General features: G+C 36.8%; 2 protein-coding genes across 2 annotated transcripts; one reads left to right on the forward strand and one right to left on the reverse strand.

The window, feature by feature from the left end:
• Window positions 1-394: 394 nt before the first annotated feature.
• On the forward strand, window positions 395-2,488 carry LOC145788363 (ceramide kinase-like). The gene is made up of 2 exons (XM_082600137.1): window positions 395-1,660; window positions 1,849-2,488. Exons 1-2 carry the CDS (start codon window positions 395-397, stop codon window positions 2,341-2,343), a joined length of 1,761 nt encoding a protein of 586 aa, XP_082456263.1. The 3' UTR covers window positions 2,344-2,488.
• Window positions 2,489-8,809: 6,321 nt separating this feature from the next.
• Window positions 8,810-24,093, reverse strand: LOC145765082 (protein unc-93 homolog A-like). Its single transcript, XM_082576823.1, has 8 exons — window positions 23,658-24,093; window positions 22,618-22,767; window positions 21,531-21,712; window positions 14,850-15,194; window positions 14,478-14,645; window positions 13,414-13,648; window positions 10,499-10,666; window positions 8,810-10,109 (listed from the first exon to the last, which is right to left on the reverse strand). Exons 1-8 carry the CDS (start codon window positions 23,803-23,805, stop codon window positions 10,024-10,026), a joined length of 1,482 nt encoding a protein of 493 aa, XP_082432949.1. The 5' UTR covers window positions 23,806-24,093; the 3' UTR covers window positions 8,810-10,023.
• Window positions 24,094-24,123: the final 30 nt, after the last annotated feature.

The following is a 24,123-nucleotide window of genomic DNA, read 5'->3' on the forward strand; positions in this document are numbered from 1 at the left end:
AACCTATAAAAGTTTGAGAGACAATCAAGATTATGCTTTAAAGGTGCGGCAACGGAACATTGTCTAATCACTTAATGAAAATGTAAATAAAGTAGACTAAAACAAACCTACCGCCGAATTTCGTAAATTTAGCTTTAAAAAACTTTTCATGCCATCAGGAAATGTGAAAGCTTTCAAGAAAACTGTTTTTTGTTTTTTTTTGAAATCTTGAGTTAAGAAAACACCTTTTGTAGGTGGCTCCAATGAAAGTTTTTAGGCACTACAATTGAAACTACGTTTAATAACTCAGATGATGTTCAGTTAAAGGAGAAAACCAAACAGTTCAGTCCGTTCAGTTTGTTTTTATTTTCAGTTTGTTCAGTTAAACCAATAGAATTTTCGATATCTAAACAACATGTCAAGTGAAATGACAATGGCATCAAATCAATTCGTGTGGGATAATTTGGTTTGCACCATTCAACTAAAAAATGGATTCCTTTGTTTGAGATGTGTTAAAACATCGGTGTCGAGCGACGATCGATTGTCGACGTTTGACAAGTACATCGATCTAGTCAACGTCATATCTACAAGCTACGCAGAAGACAAATGGAAAGTTGATAAAGACGGAAAACCCTTTCTTCAGAGTATTAGCTATTTCAGTTTTCAAAGACCAAAAGTGTCTTCATGCTTTTCGCTGCATATCAACTATTGGGTGAAATTGGAAAAACAATGCCGGAAACTTCAAACCATCAAGCTTCGGTCACATAAAGAGAAGTCCTGCATGGACATGCATTTGTTCATTCAACAAGAACTCAAGATGGAATTGAAAAAGCAAGGTTACGTTCGCTCTCAAAACTTGTTGGTGATCGTAAACCCACACAGCGGAAAGAAAAAGGCGAAATTAGTTCACGATACGATTGCATCATCTCTGTTCAAAATAGCTGGAATTGAAGAAACTTTGATTGTCACGGAGTACCAAGGTCACGCTAGAAAATACATTGCAGAAGCAGATTTATCTTCATATGATGGTGTTATAGCGGTAGGCGGAGATGGCACTTTTAGTGAAATTTTAAATGGAGTCTTAGTTGCCGAACAGCGAAGAAGAGGTGTAGATTTGTCTGGGTATGGTGTTTGTCTTGACAAACCCATTCTCTACTCAAAACCCTCAATAAAACTTGGCCTTATACCTGGAGGTACAAATAATTCTTTCAATGCAACTAGTCAAGGAACAACCGATCCGGAAACAGCAACTATACAAATAATCAGTTGTGAAAATCATCCAATTGGCCTTTCTTCGGTTCATGATAACCAAGGGAACTTTCTTACTTTTTGTCTTCTGTCGATTTGCTATGGTTTAGTCAGTGATAACAACAAACTATCTGAAAAGTTACGATTCCTGGGTGCAAATCGAACTTTTTTCAGTTATCCATGGACCATTGTTAACTTTAAAAGTTATCCATGCAAAGTAACCTACCTTCCAGCTAGCGACAATCATCTGATTGATTTAAGTAAGGACACTACCAGGTGTAGATATCCATGCCATACATGTTTAGAATCAACCAAAGAAACAATTAGATTGCAAAAAACAACAAACCTTGTGTCTAACGAACGCATTATTGAAGAATCTTGCCAATTGCCTTCCCATAAAAGTGACACTCAAGATGATGGCAAATGTTGGAAGGTAATATAATCCCCCTCATTCTGCTACATTAAGTAATACTATTTGTAGTTTTTCAGATTTGCTAATTATTCGTGCAAAATACTCTAATGTACCGGCACTGAACATGTTAAGCTAAAATACATTGTTTAGTTTGGCCGTTTTGTAGCTAACAAGTAGCCTACGGAATTAAAAAAAGTAATGTTTTACAGGTTGTGCAAGACAACTTTGTCATGGTGAATTTAATGAACTTCTCGTGCATCTACCACGTTTGCCCGCAGGGGGCCTCCCGGGCTGCGCACTTATCAGATGGAAATATAGATATACTGTTGGGAAAAACAGCGACCAAGGCACAATTGCTGAACGTATTTCGATCTTATGTTTCACCAATAAAAAATTACTTGGATCAACCTTTCTTTGAAACTGCTAGAGTGAAAGGAATCCACATTCGTTCTTTGTCAGAAGACGAGGTTGCAGCAGCGAGTATTACAGAATCTTTAAAAGAATTCAATGATTCTGTTCATTCACAATCGAAAACATATCATCAAGAAAACAATTTTGCTTCACTTTTCAACCGAAAAGACTGGTTTGTAGATGGTGAGGTTCTATCTGGATACGACGAACTCACAGTTTGGGGTCATAAAGGACTGATCAATGTGTTTTCAAAGGGCAAAGAAAAAGACCAAGTTTTAGAATCATGTGTCTAAAGTTTCCGCTTCAACTATTGTAGGCCTATATACGGTAACATGCAGTATCTGCAGAATGCAATAGACACTCGCTAGCCATAGCAGATGATTTAAATGCAGAGCCGGATTACGATTATAATGGCCCGGGTTGTTGTTTTTTTTTTCACTTTGGCAAAACAAAGTCATCAGTAGCATCATCAGTATCTATTTTTTGTATTTTTGTCATCAGTCCAAAGCACATAAACATACGCAGTTGATTCTTTATTTTTTTAGAACCTGAATATGCGTGATCGTTTGATCGATCAAAAAGCTGCTGGCCTGAAGAATCAAAAAATGCACTCAGCAGTGTCTCCATACGGCTGCAGGTATACGTTGTAAAAAAAGTGATTTTACATAAGAAATATGGCAGCAGCGATGCCATAGAAATGAGGTATTTTCGTAAGAAACGATTGTACATCACATAGATTTGGTAAATTGTAATTACGTAGTTGTTATGTCAATTTACATCTGGGTTGATTAATTCACCTATTTTATGTTCTGACTAATAACCGGCGTATGCGTTTTTTTACAGAAATTTCTGTAAAATAGACTTTTGTGATTTTATATATGTATATAAAAATACATTCATTTTACTTAGAGAAAGCTTGTTGTATTAAAGACAATTGTCAATTTGCATTAGTTTTTGTTATCTTGAAGACCATTTAATGTGTTTGCTGACATAGATAACAGAGTGTCATCTTGGGTTTTTTTTTTTCGGTCATTTATCGGTCATTGACCGATTTTTTAGCAAAATGTCCGAAAAAATATATAGTAAATTGACTATATATGACCAAAAATGACTAAAAATGATCGAAATAAATAACAAATGACCAAATTTTATCAAGTCATTTCGGACGAATGACCGAAAAGTTTCAGCGAAAAAAACTCGTCATCTGCAAAGAGAGTGGTAAAAGAAGCTAACAGCATTTCTTTGACTTACAATAAGAACAATAATGGTCCAAGAATTGAGCCTTGTGAAACTCTACATAATATAATATAATAAAATATAAAATAATATAATAGAATATATTGTAAACGGTTATTCAGATAATTATTTACGCTATCCAACATAGAGGAACTTCCCTGATACCATAACAGCTTTCAATCTTTTTTAACAGTAAAGCATGTTTCACAGAATGGAAGACTTTTGACAAATTCAAGAATACAATAGGCCTTCATGTACGAAATAGTTTATCTTTATTAGATAATATACAGTTTTACTACAGACATCAGAGACTGGAAAAGATGTAGAGAGGCACTCTGATAACACTGGTCAACACAATTTTTGGTGCAACTACGATCAGAGGGGTTTGGGGGTTTTCGAGGGTATACATTCCGAAAACGAGATCTGTTTTCTTGTATCAAGTCTGTTTTGTTTTTTAACTGCAGCCATCATACGTTAATCCTCTGAGGACCAGTGGCACACATATGCACCACAAATTAAACCTGTCCAAAAATATTTATTTCCATGTTTTCTCCTTTTCGCAGTAGCCAAGTTGTAGGCCTATTAGTACGTAGGCTACTCTAGGAAATTTCTATTTTCATCCAAATTGCATTTGTGTCGTGAATTGTGATTTCTTTCCGCTGCAGTATCTTATACAGTTAAGTTTGCACGGCACACTAATCCAAAATGTCATGCTGGCATGTACCATATAACACTGCGTAAGCCTTCAATTTCAAGATATTTTCCGAGTTTATGAGGAAATGAGCTTTGATGTGCAAATTTCAACCTCAATTTCAAACTCAGCGATCCAAATATATCCTAAAAATAATCCTTTTGTTCATGCACCAGAAAGTTGGTTTCAACTTTCTGACCAGTGTAGGGGAAGACGGGGCAAACCGGGACACTTTTCGTAAAAACTTAATTTCAGCAACAGTGATGGTTGGATTTAGTTAATTTCTTTTTTAATTGAAAGCCTTAGTTGGTCAGCATATTTGGTTCGAAGATCAAGCGGAATCTTTCTACTGTTATAGTACAAATCCAAAAAGAATTTTTTTTTAATGTCCCGCTTTGCCCCAGCCGTGGGGCAAAGCAGGACACTTCATTTTTGCATGATTTGGTACTGTTTAGCCGCTTCTCTCAAAGACAACTTCTTTCTTTTCACATCTTCTATTGCATTCTTAATATTGATAGCCTATCCGTCCATTTACCTATTGCAGTTGTCTCTTATAGCGACGAACCATTGTCAGAATTAAATTGTGTAGCCCTACCGGTACAATATAAATGAATGCTGATAAATATTTTACAATCTTGAAGGCTAAAAGAGTTATAAACAAAAATTCAGTCAACAGAAGAACCACAGATACAATCTAGACTTCTAGAGTCTCATGTTTCCCTAATGCACCGCCCACTTTGCCCTAATACAGCTGTCCCACTTTGCCCCAAAGTATGGCCTTTGGAAAATAACAGCTCTGCTGAAACCTGTAAAGTTTCAGGTAAAAGTTGCTTTTGTTACCAACAAATACTGTCTCAATGTCTAAGATAAAAACAAAGCTACCAACAAATTCGTTTATGCTAACGAATGTGGTAGCTACTTTTCCAACTCTTTCTTATAACAAATCATGCCAAAACACATTTTACTTCCTCACGACACGCGTTGTGCTCTGCCTGTCGCCATTTTTTCACAGCAAATACAGTTTATAGTTGCCTAACTAGTGCTTCCGGTTAGAGGGAGCCAAAGAATACAAAACGTGAGAAATCGCGATGTCCCGCTTTGCCCCTCGTCCCGCTTTGCCCCGTCTTCCCCTAATGCTGTTCTCTCCGTAAGACGAACCGTTCACCTCAATACAATGGATAGGTTGGCAATAATGTATAGCACATACGTTTGCTATACTTTGGTAAACAAGATAATATAACTAGCAGCGGCAAGACCCTAATATCCCTAATATAGAGTTTACAGAGTTTATCTCTAATATAGAGATTACCAAGCTTCATAGGATTTTTTCATGTAAATATCATAAAACTGTAAAGTAGTTTTAGCTTATTTCCCAATGCTTACAGTTGCATAGAAACTCATCAAACTCATGCATGCACAATAGGAGCAATGAAAAAATATAAAACTTTGAGTTTGTTATGATGGCTTAAGTTAAAATGAGCTCATCTTCCCTGCCAACTTTTCATGTCAATTTTTAGCTGAGTTTGCTGATGAAACCTATAGCCTACCCCTTGTATAGTACTTTAGGCTACAAAGCGTTTATGTATGCAAACACTACCCAACGTTCAAAAACTTAAAGAAGTTTTATTAAAACATTACTATGCCTTAGCATCAATGACTTTTATTGTTAATTAAAGCTGAAATGCTTCTTGGTTCAATAACCTATGTAAGCACAATCTTTCTGCTGTTAAGCCGCTACCTCGAGTAGCCCTAACCAACGCTTGCCTTGTAACCTGTGCCTTCTGTGTAAGATTTAGTCATGATCTAATTCCTCACTCCACTGACTGAGTGTGGTTGGACTACTTTGAAACTTCAAGAATGTATTATACTACTGAGGAATGACAAAAAGAGAGACTCAATTTTAAGTTCAGTGTCCCAATCAATCATATGATATTAATTCGTTGCGTGAAAGTTCAGCTATGAAAAACTTACTTTCGTGATATTTTTGCAAGACCTGTAAAACGACTTTTCTATCATCTCTATGTATTTCTTGTTTCATTGTCTGTTGGAATAAGAAAATATTATCAATGTGAAGCCTCTCCCCATCCTTTTCAACTTCAAGAAAAGCTCCATCTGCAGTTTTGAGAATGTAGACTATTGATCTATTAGCTTCCTGATTTTATTAACAGAGTCGCTACTCGCTGCTTTATCTTTATCTGAACACATGGCAAGCAGCAGGAGTTGGTTTGAATGAGTAAAAAATACATTTCTTTGCACCACCTTCTTAACAAACTTCGTTTGCTTGCTGTTTAGATATTTGAACAACTGCAAGCAACCATACAAAAATGTTGTAGAGACAATTTGTCATGTACAAATGTCTCTTGATTGAAACCACATGGCGCAGAGAACTTCACTAACAAGTTAACAATACTTTGAAGTTGGTTACTTGGTTGAGCAGTGGCAAATATACTATTAATACTCCGTTCCAGAGAGTGCTCCACCTGGACACCAGAGAGGGGCACGTTCAATGGCAGCAAGATCATAAACCATTTTCTCTACTGTTTGAATAAAAACCTATCGATTGTCGTCGTCGGCGTATGCGCAGGTCTTTCCAGGCTAGACTGAAGGGAATGAATTAAGGAAGTCATCAGCCACTCAGCAGTCTTGTCGTCCAGGCCCTTAGTCCATGCGCACTTTGTGGAGGCCGGTGGATGAGGAAGTGATGAATGACATGGTCTGCGGTCTGTTCTGTGGCGCCACACTCGCATTCTGATGGAGGAGCCAGGCCCCACTTGTGCATGTCCGAGCAAAATCGGCCGACGCCAGTTCGCAGGAGGTTAAGCCTGACCCACGCAAGCCTTGCGAGAGAACATCCCCGGTGGACGGGGATCGGCGTCGGGTATGAAGTCACGGAGCGTGGAGGTGTGGTTTTGCCAGTTCCACACGTGGTTCGTCCAGTGTTCTGCACTTAACCAAGTTCTTCTGGCAGGCACAAAGGAGCGTCTTGATTTGAGCTGCTGCTTTATAGGTGTTGGTTGATGGAATGTTACATGGAGGGGGTGGTCGGGGTCCAAAGCGCGGCAAGCGAGAAACCTCGTGGATTCTTTACGACGTAGTGCAGCAGGTTGCATGCCTGCCAGGATGGGCAGGTAGTCCGTCGGGGTGGGACTTAGGCATCCAGTCACAGTAAGCAGCGCATCGTTGACGGCGGTATCAATGTAGTGGGTGTGACAAATATGGCACCAGACTGGTGCGCAGTACTCAGCGGTGGTATGAACAAGGGCTAGGGTAGCTGTACGAAAATTTTTGGCACCAGCTTCCCTGCCGGAACCCGCCAATCTCCTCAAAAGTGCGACGCGTGTGGATGGTTGTTTGCGCAGTGACTGCAGGTGTCGGCAGTGCGTGAGTGACCTGTCCAGGGTTATGCCGAGATAAGTAGGTTCGGCACTGTAGGGCAGGCGTTCCCCACCCATGTTGAGTTTATTTCCCGGTTGAGTGGAAGGCCACCGACACTGTTTTTACCTTGCAGAGCTGTAACTTCCATTTCTGGAGGTATGCTGATAGTGTTTGCATGTCTTGGCTGAGGTTCCTCTCGACAGACTGCCAATTTTCCGCTGAGTGCAAGAACGCCAGGTCGTTTGCGTAAGCATAATTTCTGGAGATGGTGGGGGGCAGGTCGTAGTTGTATATGTTGAACAGGAGAAGAGCCAGGACCGATCCCTGTGGGACGCCGTTAAGTAGGCGTAGTCTACTTCTACGTCCGCTACCGGTTGTGTGGGTGAAGGTGCGGTTTTGCACAAGTTCCATCATCATATTATGAACCATGTGTCTGTCAGGGAGCAGACGGAGTAACTTGCAGGTAAGGCCACTATGCCATACGGTGTCACAGGCGCCGTGAGATCAACAAACACCCCGCCAGCCTTCTTCCTAGCCAAAAATCTATCCTCAATGTCTTGGGTCATAAGTGTGACCTGGTTTACGGTTGCTCGTCCGTGTCGGAAGCCACCTTGCTCACGGAGGAGCTGATGTTTATTGGTTTGATACGGGCGTAGATGAACCTCTCGAGAATCTTGCAGGGATGCAGAGCAGTGAGATTGGGCGGTAGCTCTACGGGTCCCCTGAGGGCTTCTTAGGTTTATGAACTGCAACCACAAGAGCCCTTCTCCAAATTCTAGGAATTATCAGGTGGCACAAGCATCAGGAAAAGATGTAGATTAACCAGGACTTTAAGGAGGCAGCAGCATGGAATATCAACTCCGGCATTGGTGGTCAGGGCCGGGGCTTTACCTAGCTTTATGTGCTGGAGGGCAGCAGAAAATTCCTCCTGGGTGAACTCACCTGAGGTGTTTTCCCCGTCTGGGGTTGTTACCCTGCAGAGATCCGTCATTTCTTGTAAGACGGATCTGTCCGATGCACGATTTCTCGGTTTGTATTTCCCGTTCTCCACGGGACATAGTTGACGAGAGGCACGTCATCTGCCAGTTAGGTTGTTCAGTGTACTCCATGCTATGCGCCTGGAGTGCGTGAAGTTGATTGATTCAACAGCTTCTGTCCAGCGCTCCTTCCTCTTTGAGTCCAGCCTTGTCAACAGGGCTGTGGCTGAACCAGATCGGGAAAAAAAAAACTACCGATGATCACAATAAAGTTGAAACAGGTGGTTAAGGTTTTTTGGTGAATGTAACTATATTTGATATAGTTGTGTCTCTTTGGCATTAGCAAGTTTTGTGGTGTTGATAGTATTTCTTGTAAAATATTATTATAAATTGAAGTTTTCCATTCAATTAAAAACTTTTTGATGATTTCAGAGAGGGTCAAACATGTTGCCAAAGTTTTTTTAGTGAATAATAAACTAAATGTATTTAATATAATATCATTTTACTCTAAAAGTGCCAAAACTACATTACATTTTATAAAAACGTGTAAAAATATGGTTGAGAAACTAACAACACTGCATCACACAAAAAATTCTACAACGGCCCACAACTGTATGCAGTAGAGTACGCAAAGAGGGTTATTAAGCAATGGATTTAGTGTGCTTAATTTATAACAATATTGTTATTTGCTTTAACAGTGCTATCCAAAACATATTGAATGCCGTACTCTACTTCGTTAGAATACTTAAAGTATTCTTCTAGACCGGATCAAACCCTCAGCCCACCTTCCCGCCCTTCCTCTGCGTACCCCAGTGACCGTAGGTTATATCACAAAACAGCTTGAAACAAAAGAACGGAAAGAAATAGCTCAAATGATGTTACAGCAGTCATTAATATCATTGGGCATATAGTGAGCAAACGCGTGCAGACTGGCATTGAGCCAAGAGCGGAGATAATAAAGTTTGGTACCTTTATTGTAGTTTCATAAAATGGAGTCAAGTGTTAATTTTCAATTCAAAAGTCGATAGGCAAAACCGAGTTTAATTAGCCTCAAATTTGGTGCGTGGCTTTCAAATGCCATAACAATGCGACAATCAATCACTGAAATGTGTGATAAAAATGCTCCCTAAATTGCACAATATATCGCTTGAAGTTAAGACAAATATTTCACACAGGTGATTTCATTCTATTTGTGCAAAAGTTATTTGTTCTAGTAATGTAAAAATTGGAAGAGGTAAATTAGCAGAACAAAGCGCTGTTATTCTACAAAAAACAAAAATAACAAAGAACAAAGAGCCTGATATGAAAATTGAAATATAATTTTTCGTTAGTAGCCTTTTCAAAACAAATCGACCTTATAATTTTAAGTGATAAATTGAGTTATTTACAAAAAGTTAACTTTTGTTATTAGCTTCTCCGCGTTTTGATAGAATTAAAGCTTGTAAACCATACACCAATGACAAACAAGGCCGTTGAGGGGCTTACGTTGGCCTGGCACTAATGCTATTCCTCGGCCCAAAACTAAGACACCGCTAAAAATTGCACTTTGGCAAAAGTTAATGCAACGTTTGCTTTGACTTTCTAGGCTCTCTGGAAAGGTTACGGGCACCTAAGATAATTTATGAATCTAATACTTTGAAATCACAATATACAAACAAAACAATAGTAAAAAAAAATTGAAGTGGTCAATATCTTTACAACTTGGTCATTGCTACAACTCCAGTTACGTTTTCTCTCTTTTGATTAGGACCTTTTCGGTAATACACATGTTGTGAAATTCCTGAAAAAATAAAACACAATACAGTCAAATCGCTTTTAATGCTTTTTTGTTCAAAACAGAGTTAAACAATCTAAGATTTTAAAGAGGTAAAAGATAAAGGTGAATCCCATACTTGATCCAAGCATCTGGGGAGAAGAAAATAAAGTTTTTAGTATACTAAGCCTTTGGCATTAACGAGAGTAAGGTGGCCAGTTCCTTCCTTTCGGTCACCTTTCCTTCAGCAACTAAGTCCACCCAATTTATTGCACCCTGGATAGTGATCGGTGTTTTTTCAACAATCAGCTGAAGCCGGGAGTCGAAATAGGAAGTGCGATAGTCATGAATTCAAAATCTACAATAAAATCAATTTAATTTTTTTTTTTTTTATTTCATCTCACTTCATTTCTCACCATAGCAGATGACGGAAAAACAGAGCAAAGAGATTTGAAAATAAACTTTTTCGTACACGCAAAGGCTGGTACTCCAACCCGTCTGCCATGCTATTCCAACAATGGTATACATGTTCCACACGGCCAATGCTATGTCTTCATTTCCCGGGAAGTAACTGCTGTGAAGTTCTGTTTAAAAAGAAGTTGCTTCATGAAAATGTTGTTCAACTTCTTTTATGGAAAATATTTGGTCGTCGGTCTACTTTACGTTTCTAGCACTAGTTGCTACGTTCATCTGATGAAATTGAAAGTAAAATTAACAAAAACAAAATGGTTTATTGCTTCACTGACGTTTCGCGCACCATGACAATGCGCATCCTCAGAGCGAATAACATACAAAATAAAATTTCACCAGGTTATATACTGCAGTGCGATTGAAGGCAAGAAAAAATAAAACACACGATATTTTAAAAAATTGGACAATGATGTGTGAGCGGTTACTTTCCACGTTAAATTACGTAATTTAAAACCATAACCAATTACAGTAACATTAAATGTTATAGTACCTATTACAGTAACACTAAAACCAATTACGTAATTATAAACCATCTTGTTTGTTGTTAATTTTACTTTCAATTTCATCAGATGAACGTAGCAACTAGTGCTAGAAACAATAATTGTCCTGATAAACACCCAAACTTTTCAGTATTCGGTCTACTTTATATTAACAATCTATCATATTCTTATGAAAAAATCACCATATAAAAGAGTGTTTAAAAATACGTTACACAAAAATTGCTTGCCCGTAATGTTGAGCAATACATGGATGCTTAAATTGCTTATACTTATAATTCTCTAAATTCGCTAACCAAGCTAGATGTTATTGTACAATACAATATATGTTGATTACGGAAAAGAAAAATCATCTTGCTAATTGCATCTTTAGAACGAAAGAGCCAGTTATTCTGAATTTAATTTTGATTATTAAGCATACAGTAGCTGTAAACAAAACTTTTAAACTGTTTTTAAGCTAAACACCGTTTTGAATACTGTAGAAATGTAGAACTAAACTAGGTTTGTTTTACATATTACACTCAATACCATACAATTAAATATTTCAGCATAGTCATTTCTTTAGTGAGAAATAAAATTCAATTTACTTTGCTCTAAATTAATTATTTTCCTTCCATTACATTCACTTTAATTCTTGAGGGGTTTGCGCTGTTTTTTCATTTGTTTTTGTATCAAAATCAACTCACGGTTCGTATTACCTTTAACCTCATGGCTGCTTAAACATGCTACCAACCTTTTTTCAAATTTTTCAAAATTTTGCAACTGTTGCTGATGGCGTGACAAAATTTTTTAACCCTTTAAGGGATATAATATTTCTAAGAAAGTTTTTTTCCAAATAAATATGTTTTGTAGTTTAAAATGGCAACTTAAATTGAATTTAAGAATTTTTTTTTAAATTTGTTTGTTTGTTTATTATAAAACGGTATGGTACATATGTGTACCATTGTCCCTTAGGGGAAATTTTATTAATAGCTATTTTGATTTTAGTTGCTTCATATGAGGAGCACTATTGTTTTTCATAAGCACTTTCGCTTTACAGTCTTGTGATTTTAAAGATTTTACCCACATGACTATTCAATGTTAGCTATTGAGGGGGTCAACCCAGCCCCATATTCACCCCTTTTATTATGAAAATGTTGTTTCCACGCAATATAACTTGATGATGGAAATCAGAAATTTCCACATTCATACAGAAACATCCTCCAAGTATAATGGTGACAGTTCAGTAAAGTTGTCACACTCATGGTACAATGAGAAGCAATTTCTACCATTTACAAAGCACAGGTGGACATTGCACTCAACACATATAGGGGGTCAACTCAGCCCTATATTCACCACTTTTATTATGAAAGTGTAGTTTCCATGCAAAATAACTTGATGATGAAAATCAGAAATTCCCACATTCATACAGAAACATCTTCCAAGTATAGTGGTGACAGTTCAGTAAAGTTAGCCACACTCATGGTACAATGAGAAGCAATTTCTACCATTTACATAGCACAGGTGGACACTACACTCAATACATATATTGCTTGTTCTGTTTTAGAGTGTTTTTCTGGTGCAATGTTTGCATATATGTACATAGGCTATTAACATTTTCTAAAATTAAAGAGCTACGAATCAGCAACAACACGAAAACACACTGCCTACAGGTACCTCAACGGATCTGAAAAGTTATCTGATATTTCCCCTAAGGGACAATGGTACACATATGTACCATAAAAATTAGATGATTTTTTTCAATACTAAAATACTTTCAACAATGGTAAAAACGTTTATATATTACAATACAACAACTATCATTTATATTTCGGAATGAAATAGAGCAAACTGCTGCTTGTTGTTTCCACAAGCATACCATGAACAGACGTTACCGTGGTACTACGCTAACTGCTCAAAAACCAACCTTTGAAATGTGTGAAAAATGATCCAGAGTTTCGAAATTCTAATTTTATATTGAACAATCAATGTAGCAGAATACCATAAAAATGTAAAATTAACAAAAAAATGTTTATTTTAGTTGCGGAAGCTCAAAACTTTTATGGTACACATATGTACCATTGTCCCTTAAAGGGTTAAGAGGTTTTCTTACTTGTCATTGCCTCCATCGGTAACACAGAGACTACAACGTCTTCAGTCAGTAAAAGATAGGAGAAAGTTGACTCTTAGAAAAGTTTAGACTTTTAATTCTTTTAGGAGAGTTTAACTGATTTTTTTTTTGAAGATGACATCATTCTATCCATCACTGCTTCCCCCAAGTAGGCTATGGATGGAAAGTTATTGAGTTTGAATCAATTTTAGTCAGACTGCACTGCAGCAGTTTGCAAAATTATGCAAATGTGACAAATCATGACTCCACTCACCATTTACCAGTGGTTGCCAAATGCCATCTATGAGACCAATCATTAAAAAAATAATATACACAACCCAGGTTGTTGATTCTGTTGGAACCCAACACAGAATAACCACGTAGTTAATTATGTCCAAGCAAATTCCTAAAAGCATTGGCACGTGTCGGTTCGTCTTGCTTGCAATTTTACATGACACATAAGACATCACAGCATCAGCACCTCCCATCAACGCGGAGAGTAGTCCTACCTGATGTTAAAAAATACAAAATTCGATAAATAGATTTTATAGTAATACCCTCACTAGGACCGTTATTAAATAAATTTAGCCTATTAAATATATATTAGAGAATTTAGACGGCTGAAAATTGCCGAAGAAGCAGAGAAATTGTGATAAAAGAAGCGTTTTATAATTGCAAGACTCTTATCATCAAACTCTTCCAAAGTAAATTTAAAAAGATGAGATTTCATTCCCTGTTTCATTCGCACATTATTTCCGACAAAGCAACTATCTGGTAATTGTTTAGCAATCTCTTATTAGAAGACTTCGTAATGACATGCTGAAGCCATATGATGTCAAATTGTAAACATATAAGCCAAATATCTTAAACGTGCACTGCAAAATGTATGCACGAAAACATCTAGATTCTAGAGAATGCCAAACTAGAATAAAAAAAACTTTAATTTGCTTTCTTTATGGTAAAACTTATGCAGAAGTTTTAGCAGCGTATACTAGTAATTGGTACTTATCCTTCAAATATTTTAATTCCTGTTAGATTCTTTTAAAGTGATAATGTTGGATGCCCTTTTGGAACAGTAGCCTGATTTGCAATTGAATTTATTGAAAATGAAACAACTGAAGAGTTTTGATAAATTTCAAAATGTTATACTGCATAAATACCATTATTCAAAATACGACTCACTACTTTTAGACTTTACTGTCGTTGAATCAAGTCAAAAACCATAACAATAAGTAAATAAGTATTTGTGCGATTTGAATAGAAAGGTACGACTGCCAAGTTACCGTACAGTATTTGACATCAAACAGTACAATAATAATATGAGAAGCCAAAACTCACGTATTCCACTCCAATTATACAAGATCCAAACGCTCTTGTAGCTTCAACAAATCCAAAAGACATTACAAAACCGCTGTAAAGGGCAAATGGTGTGATGAGCAACTGCTTTGGATGGACCAAATGCAACCCTGTTTGCTTCAAAGTCAAGAGTACAGATTGCATTGTGCTCTGGATAAAAAAGTAGTAACTATTTACTTATCTACAGTACAGTAGATTGATACTTCATTACAAACATGGTAATTACCCATCATTTCAATGCAAACATTGTGAACACAAAAACATTATGAAAGTAAATCAATAACTAAAGGCCCAAATTAGCATGTGTAAAGCACAATCGAGTAAGAAATTGTTTAAAATTCAGATCCTACTCACTATATTGCTTTCTGTTTCATTTGTTGATATTTTCTCCTGTGTTTGGTCACTTTCTCTCAAATCTTCATTCAGATCAACCACATTTTTGACAAAACATCCATGAATAAACATTGCTGTCACAACTAAACCAGCCATAACTCCAATTAAAATGTATAGAAGAGTTTGGGAAGTTGGAATATAATTGTTAATATTTTGAATGGTCACATTGGGGTCTTGGCAATCATTTCTTCCACAAATTGATAGATCTCGAACTGTTGGGGTAGAGGAAGTTGTCGTAAAATTATCTGGTGGAACAGGTGTTCTACCTCCATATAAGATTGCGTAGCTGATTAAGTTTCCAAAGGTCTAAACAATGATAGCAGTTTAAGTGAGAGATTACTTATCTTTATTATTGCATTCTCTAGTTTTCGATTAGGCAGTGGTTCTCAACCTTTTTATCTTGGTGGACCTTTCTTGGTGCCTTCGAAGAGATCGCAAACCCTTAAAAATTTATATTTGAAATTTTGGTATATCGCGTCTCCTTATAAAATCATATCGTCAGACTAATAAAATAATGGCGTAACTCATTTTTTCTTGTTTTGAGATAATCGAAAAAAACTGTCTACACGGTTGTTTTTATCATATTTATTGTACAGTTAAACAAAAATAGCATGTCGACGCGAGTACAATGAGCATGTATACTTTGATTTGTTTCATTTTGCATCCCATAATGGGCTGGCATGACTTAGGCCATTTTCTGAATGCACTGACATGACTTAGGCCATTTGATATTTTGACTTTATCAATATGAGTTTTTTAACGGTGACATAATAACAGTGAAAATACGACTAGAATTAACAGGAAAATCCCTAATAGCAACTCCAATCTAACAATAGGAGTTATATGTCATGCTAGACTGCATATTTCGCCCAAAAACAGTTCACAGTTGGCAAGACAACCTGAATAAATTATCAGTAATGAGGCAAATTATCAAAAAAGGAGTGGCACAATGTTGGCATAACATGTTTCATAGATTGGAGATCATTGTATTTCCTCAATTTGATTGGAAGATGGCTTGAAAAAATAGGAATCCATGTAGTGTCGTCTAAGTTTGTTGGTGACCGCTGTGGCAGATCCTCCCATTGTGCAGCCTCACATAATAGGACCTTGTACAATGCCTTTTCACTGCTTTCATGATTTCGGCCTCTAAGATCATGAACCGTGGGATCTCCAGCTTTCTTTCCAGGCCTAATATTCAACAAGCATCATCCATCGATTATCATAAAATCACTGTGTTGCATCCTCTGCACATTGTTGGGATGCGGTCTGATCCTGGCATTCTGGATGATAATTTCGTAATCTCTTGTCGTAAAAATGTTGTTTACCAATTTTCGCTCGATAATACTGTGCATGCTATCGCACTCCATTTGAGTGAGACCAGCCACGAGGTCCTTCTGAGTAATAGTGATGTCATGCTTCCATGCAAGGGCACAGTAGGCACTAGAGACATTAGAGTTTCTATTTTGATATCCACACCCATCACTCCAAATAACTATCTCCTCCAGACCGGGGCTTCCACAAATTATCCATCCGAAATGATTAAACTGCAAGAAAGAGAATACTTCACAGCGAAAATCACTTTCTGTTTCATTCCAAATAGAGCAATAAGCATCTTTTGATTCAAGATTGAATAGTGTAAAATTGTGTACCTTCAGCTTGGTTTTATAGTAGGCTACATAAATAGGCTACTGCTTGCCTTAGTTTTAGGACACAGAAGTACAGCCTGTAAATTCATTGTCCATACGGATTTTACTGTGCTAGTGGACTCTTTGTCTTCGTCTTCTCATCTCAAGCTTCAATCTTCAACTTGATATGGTCATCGTATTGTTCCTTGGTAATAATACTGTATGTGAATGAAACACACACGTCGCACTGACCTTTACGTGGTATGAACAGAGCACCCGGCAGCCCGTTGCAACCATGTTCCCCTGAAGCTGCACGTTTCGATGTTATTGGGCCGCAGTGGACATGGAGCTGGCCAAGAGTGTGTGCGTGGCCCTCGCTTAGTTATGACCACCGTAAATAAACATACAAGCAAATGGCCTAAATTGTTTCAATTTGGACCTGGACCAAACAAAGCCCAATGGCGATGATATCACGGGTAACGGGGACAGGCTTGGTAGAGTTGGAAGCCTCAAGCCTGGTTTCACATATTGGCGGCGGATATATGATGATCGTCTCCCAGTGCCTTTTGCCCACGTCTTTTCCATCACAGACTGAGCCTCCAAAGCCACATACGACATCACCATCCAAACTCAATTTAAAGATCAACCAATGCTCGGACACGAGCTGGATCCGACGATGAAAACGGAGAAGTTCTCATTATGAAATACTTCCCTAAAAAAGGCTGTGCTCAATGGTAGTATTCCTGATGATTCAGCAAGCTCTTTAGCTTGTGGATAAGAACTTCAGCTGCATGGAGATATGGGCCCAGGAGTGGAACGAGCTGCCACATATCCCTCCCCAGTGTTCAGTTATACCAGCACTATCCATCCCTCCTGGAGCAGACCTCGCAAGAAAGGCATGGGTCACATTGAACAGGATCAGATGTGACGTTGGCTGCACTGGAGCTAAACTACTTAGGTGGGGGTTGCATAATTCGCCGATATGTGTCTGCGGAGCGGCAGAACAAACAATGCAACACATACTCCACGAATGTCCCATCTTACGGCCCCCAAGTGAAATCATTGATATTCGACAACTGGACGCAACTACCGTATCATGGCTGCACGATGAGGCATTGCCAATCTAAGCTATTACTACAAGTCAAACGAGAGAAGAAGAAGCAAGCTCTTTGTATTGCCGATGAGGCTGGGTTATGGTATAGTTCCAGGGTACAAGAATTTCTTTTTTCTGTACATTGTGACCTTTCTACAGTAATGGGAATCTACAGTAGGCAAGTCATTGAGAAATTTCGCCAAAAAGTGATTTTCCTCTTTTCCCACTTTGGCACATTTAAGCTACTTACACATAAAAGTCAATTAAAACGTTTTAAAATCTATGTTTTCCTATGTTTTCCTTCTCCCATCTGTGAAACTCAAGAATGATGGCGAAGAACTCAGCAACGAGCTTATGAAGTCGCTAAGTGTGATATTAAGCTGAGAACTAATTAGGTACCGTATCCAACAATGACTTGCTACAAAAACCTGCCATGGGTGCGAGAAGACTCCGAGAAACGGCGCATTGAGAAGATCTGACCTGTATCACAGTGTGAAGTGATAAGTCGCACTACCAGAGTGCTAGGAAAATGAAGCTTCTCAAAGGAACAGAGAGAAAACAGATAGATTTAAGTAGGGTGGTTACTTGAAAATGGCCAAGATTACATAGAATAGAAAAAACATAAATATTTTGTGCTAAATTAATCGTCTTGACTTGTAATAAAGTGGAAGCTCTATTTCTGTACAGTTTAGATCGTCGTCTTCTGACCATCTGCTCTGTTGGAGGAAAGCTTTACTTCCAGCAAACGATTAAAAAGATTTGTAAAATGGCCTAAGTCATGCCTTTGAGTTAGGCCATTTGACATTTTTACGAAAATACCACTTTCTCGTTAACGTAGGTCTTAGAAAATTATGTGGCAGATGCGCTACATTTTAGGGACCTACAAAACACTAATATCTCAATTTCGTCAAAAAGTGAGTTACGCCATTATTTTATTAGTCTGACGATATGTCATATAAGTTTCAAAGCAACATACTTAGAAGAATTTGCTGAATTCGCAACGCACTTGACGATTGATGAGATTGACGAAGTTATGTTATGAGCTATATGTTGGCACACGGGATCAAACATCAGTAATCCATATGCTCATTTGATGTTTTTCTATAAATTTTATCAAAAGTTAATAGAATACATGCGACCGTTACAAAGTAGCCGTATTAAAAGGTTTAAGTCATTTACATGATATTTTTTTAGCTAAGAAACCAAACTTTTGTGCTATGTCCTTTGCAATTTCAAACGACGCGCCAGTTGGTTGCGACTTACAGTTTGAAAATCACTGTAGGCTAATACATAAACAAAGCACAAACAATTTTTTAAATGTCGTAATTTATCAATCATGCTGAAAACACGGAAACTTTCGCGGACCCCCTGAAATCGCTTCACGGACCCCTTGGTTGAAAACCACTGGATTAGGAGAATTGGTTCCGAATCTTTACTAAAAAGAACTATATATATTAATATAAATATTACTGCATTATATATATATTATATAATTATTAAAACAATGAAAACTATTAATACTACAAAAAGTGCTCAATGCCAAGCAAAAAGGCAAAGCAGACTAAAAAGGATTTAAAGATAAACTGTAAAGACTGTAAAGGCTTCAGATAGTAATAACTATATTTGATTTATATAATTATTATGTATTATATTATTATATTATAAATTATATTCAAAAAACTTTACCTAACTTTTTTATTCAAAGATACAAGTAAGCCACTGATTCCGAATCTGCTCTCGATATTTCTCAAGCAAATCAAGTTTTGATTATGTTTGCACTTTAATATTTTACGTATTTATACGTATTTTACTTATTAAGCTATAATAAGTACGCTCCTCACATGAAATTGGTATTCACAATTCATTGTAAAATCCGCATTGTGCGAGCTTAACGTCAAAATTGTAACTATTAGATCAGCGGTTCTCAACCGGTGGGCCATGGCTCACTAGTGGGCCATGGAAAGATTTTGAGGTGGGCCACAGACCTATTGAAAATTTTGCCAGAGTTAGTGAAAAATTTAGTTTCATTTGTTACTATAGTTAATTTTACACTTGTGTGTTTTGTTTTGTTGTTTTAATTGTAGCAACAATGAAGAGTGCTGCTGTAATTTACTGTAGAATGGTAATTTCCATTTTAATTATTGAAATAATTATTTTGGTGGCGTGATGTAGTCAATGCCGTCTGTTGATATACGAACATTGATTTTAAGCAACTATGACAGTGTGGTTCTTATAGGGAGCCACTTGGCTCCGTAAAGAAAAATTTTTAACTTAAAAAGAGGAATAATCGTGTTGAAAGGAATTGGGAAGAAATGTAAATCAAATGTAAATTTATCTAAATAATCTATTAAAATGGTTAATTTATTTATGACTGAGCACATCGCCTAATTTTAGATCAACGTCGAGTTTTTTCAACACTTTATGATGTAGGCTAATAGACCACTTTGTGATGTAGGCTAATAGACCACTTTGTGATTAATATCAAGTCATAGCCAAACTGAAAGCGGTAGCCTACTGAAATTTGTGCAGATCTGTTTTTAGTATTACAGTATTTTGTGAATTATTGTGGGGAAAAATAGACAATAGTTGTGTCTTTCAAAGAAGGAATACGGCATTAATGTTGAGAACCACTGTAATTACAAGTTAGTCAATAACGTTCAGGAGCACGCATCTCATTGATGCACGGTATAATCTATTTTGGAACATTTTCTGCTGTTTTTGCTTTTAAATCTATTTTGCAATTTTTATTGCATAAACAATTAATGGGCCATAAGAGTTTTTGTGCAACGAAAATGGGCTACGAAAGAAAAAAGGTTGAGAACCATTGTATCAGATCAAAACGCATTGCATTTGCGTCGCTATCGGTCAAATTTAAAGTGCAACTGCACGATGACTTTCAACGCACTTTATCTGAAAGAGCATGTTTCAATCTATAAATACCAACCTCGCCGTTACATTTTAAGGCTATGTTTATCTCAATAAAAATTATCAAAACCATTGTTCTCCACGCGCTTGTATTTTTGGCCACTTTGGTACAATGGCGGATTGTATTGCACAACACACCGGATTGTCAGTTCGAGACAGACTTCAAAGCGACAATCACTTTTACAAGTCCTTTCGTTATTTGATGCCAAGCCATCTCGGCTAGTTTGGTCTCCACTCAGTTCGCCTTGAACTGACGTCATATCACCAGATGGCGTTGACGAGTTTGCCACTTCCAGGTAGCGTAAGAGAGAAACGCTAGAGAGCTTGGGAAAAAGGTCGGGCTGTGGGCCTCAATTGTAAGGAAGTGACTTTTTCAACTGGTACCAGATGTCTTGGCAATGGATTCTAGCCAATGTTATTTCGATTGTGCAGTTGCACTTTAGGCAACAAAATTCAAATATTTCAAAAACCTAGTGTGTTGGAGAAAAAAGATAAAAAATGACCACATTTTCGGAAACAGCGTCAAAAAACCTTTAAGAATCACTTAATCGAATTTCCATTTAAAATTTGTTGTTAACCAGTGAAATTTTTAACAAACGGGACACGACAAAACAAAATTAAAAACCTTCCAAATTATGCAACTTAAAATGGTGTAAATAATGGAAAAAGTCAATGTCAACTTGAAAACAAAAATGTATTAAACTTCTTCCATGAAATTATGAAATTCTTACTGCTGAATGTAGTTCAATGTAGATATTGATTCGTTTCGATACATTCAATAATTTATACTTTAATTTTGCTATTTTTCGAAATACAACCTTATTTGTAAGTGTTATAAACACTACTCCTATATATTAATGTTGTCCGGATAATACTGAAGTACAAAAGTTGCGGACGAATTCACCTTATAAACAATCTACTCTCACAAGAAAAAACACAAATTTGCCTAAACGTCTTACAACGAAAAAGGGTCTTTGTAAAGTACATTGGATTACTTACACCGCTGAATTGAAAAATAAAATAGAATATTCCAAGAAACTCTATGACGTAAACAGATGGATCCTTAGAACAGTGAAGTGCATAGGATCGTCCATAGTAAACACAAAACAACATCATAACTGGCCATAAGGTGGCCTCTCCAATGCCGACAATAACTCCAGCAGGTATGAGGGTGTACGATTCTGTTTTAAGCAAAATAATTGGCTGGTTAAGTGTTTCAATTACAGTAACAAGCTCAATGTATAAATATATCGCTTATTTTTATTTATGAAATTTACAATTAAGATATAAGAATAAGAATCATTCTGAACAATATCATTATAACTACGGTAGAGCAAATCTCGATCAAAATATAATAGATTTAAGTTAATTCCGTCAACTTAACGTACGTTGGCTTTACGTTAACTTCTGTTATTTCAACAGCTTGACTCAATAATTCATCTGAATGGAAAAAAACTTTGTGACTATCAGAGGAGTAGCGGGTTTGGAGAAAATGTTGGGTGGACACCAAACTTCAGGCGATAAGAAATGTAAAAGAGAATGGACAATGCAAACATCGGGGTCCGAACAAGTAAAGACAACTGTGGTCTTGGGCTTGCAAAAAAAGACAATGACGCATTAAGTTAACTAACGTTATAAACTTTTAAACTCTTGTATCAAGTGGCTGAGATAAAAATGTTGCGATGGTCTCTAGGTAAACAAAGCAAGACCGAGTGAGAATGAAATGATCAGAAAACGAATGCAAGTCGGACAACTGAAAGGTAAGTTGATAAAGACACGTCGTAAATGGTTCGGTCCTCTGGTAAGAGAAGATTATGTGGGAAGAATAATGAGACATTGGAAGTTGGTAAAAGAAAGCGAGGAAAGTCGAAAAAAATGAAACAACTAAGTGGCAAAAGACATAGAAATAGTGGGAGTGAAGGAAGAAGGTGCTGTTGACAGAGTGATGTGAAGGACTGCAGCACCGGCGACCCCACTTGAAGTGGGGATAAAGCCAGAAGAAGATCACTCTTGTACTAACATGGCATCCCACGCATGTTCTTACTCACTGGAAATGCAGTTTATTGACCTTTAAATCTCAATTTACCTGGATAATAATTAACCAGAATGTAAATAAGGTATGTTAGCTCGCACAATAGGATGCATGCTTTTGTTCCAAATTCACGAAGAATAACTGGAGTGAACGTAACTCCAAATACCGCAGCTGTTGCATAAGTTGCCGTCACGGAGGCAGCTCCTAAAAACAAACTTTGGTATATATCAAACTTATGAAAAAAATCAACATGCATATGGCATAAAACTCAAAAATAAACTTGTATCTAATAGACACATTAAATAAATTTTAAAATAAATAAATAAAGGAATAGTACTATAAATAGGAAAAAAACTAGTTTAATTTATCTTTGATTTTAGGATACAAGAGTATATTCTAATGCTTCTGGTATAGCCTAATGTTTTTGAAATTTTGTTCTATCGTAAATTTATAGGCATTAAATCACTCCAACGGGCCCAAAAAGTTAACAAAACACAGCTTCTTTAATTTTTTTTGAAGTGCAGCTACACCAATTCCGTTTAATATTGGACAAACTTTGTTTTTTGGAGAAAGCAATCTTTTTCCTAGATGATTTAAATGGTAATTTTTTCAAAGTTATCTAAGAACTGATTTTTTTAATTCTATCTACTTTTAAGGATCCAGAAATGTCATTTCCTGGCAATGATTGCCACCAAGCCCAAACTACCATCTCAACCGTGCGAGCACTGCTGTTATACCTATTTATGCCATAAAGACGTTAATGATGTAGGCCTACTGCATCTAACATTTGGTAAAAATACGCAAAACAGATTGTTTTTTGTAGGAAATCGAAAGGAAACCTAGTATAAGGAAGATAATTTCTGAGCTTTTCAGACAACATCAAAAAGCATTTTTCCATGATGTAGGCTACTATGCCAGACAAAACCTTCACAACAACCCTTTTGTTTCATTTGTGACATGAACAAAAATGCGCTAAGCTCTAAAACGGAAATAAAACACGAAACACAAAATTAAAAAAGGAAAAAAAATTGTTCAAATTTGCTTAAAAATTAAAATCTAGGGTTTTGTGTAAAATTAATTAACCTACAACTTACCAACTCCAGCTTCAATGTTGATGCTTGACTGGAGGTTAAGTAATACCAGATATCCAGAATAATTCAAGAATATGCCGAGAGTAAAAATGCTAAATTTTATGACAACTTTTTTTCTCAAGTCATGTTTATTTGAAGATTCCGTTTTCATTGTGCAGTTTGTCAAAAATTCAGTCAATATGCTTTGCACGATAAATGTTTTTCAGGAAATGGTGAACTAAGTAAACTTAAATTTGTTGAAAGTATTAAGAGTTAGCAATGGAGTTTACTGCAATTTCTGCAAAGTTGTAGTTTTATTTACAACCTTTCATTGTTCAACTTTCATAGTCCAGGTAGTCTCGAAGCGCAGAAATCTAGCACAAACAAAGTCCACATAGGATAAAATCGAAAAAGCAATACTACACATTGGTAAAAAACAAAAAAAAAAGATGAAAGAAAATACAAATCTGATACAAGTGATAAATACTCT

The sequence above is a fragment of the Aplidium turbinatum genome, chromosome 2 (genome assembly GCF_918807975.1).
Source record: "Aplidium turbinatum chromosome 2, kaAplTurb1.1, whole genome shotgun sequence".
Taxonomy (NCBI): domain Eukaryota; kingdom Metazoa; phylum Chordata; class Ascidiacea; order Aplousobranchia; family Polyclinidae; genus Aplidium; species Aplidium turbinatum.

Bases quoted from the DNA above. Each gene is read 5' to 3' on its own strand.
- LOC145788363 (XM_082600137.1), top strand. From the start codon at position 395: ATGTCAAGTGAAATGACAATGGCATCAAATCAATTCGTGTGGGATAAT. The intron at 1,661-1,848 runs GTAATATAATCC...AATGTTTTACAG, and splicing joins ATGATGGCAAATGTTGGAAG to GTTGTGCAAGACAACTTTGT.
- LOC145765082 (XM_082576823.1), bottom strand. From the start codon at position 23,805: ATGAAAACGGAATCTTCAAATAAACATGACTTGAGAAAAAAAGTTGTC. The intron at 13,649-14,477 runs GTGAGTTTTGGC...TTTTAACATCAG, and splicing joins GTATAATTGGAGTGGAATAC to GTAGGACTACTCTCCGCGTT. The intron at 10,110-10,498 runs GTGAGAAATGAA...TTATTTTTTCAG, and splicing joins TTTTTCCGTCATCTGCTATG to GAATTTCACAACATGTGTAT.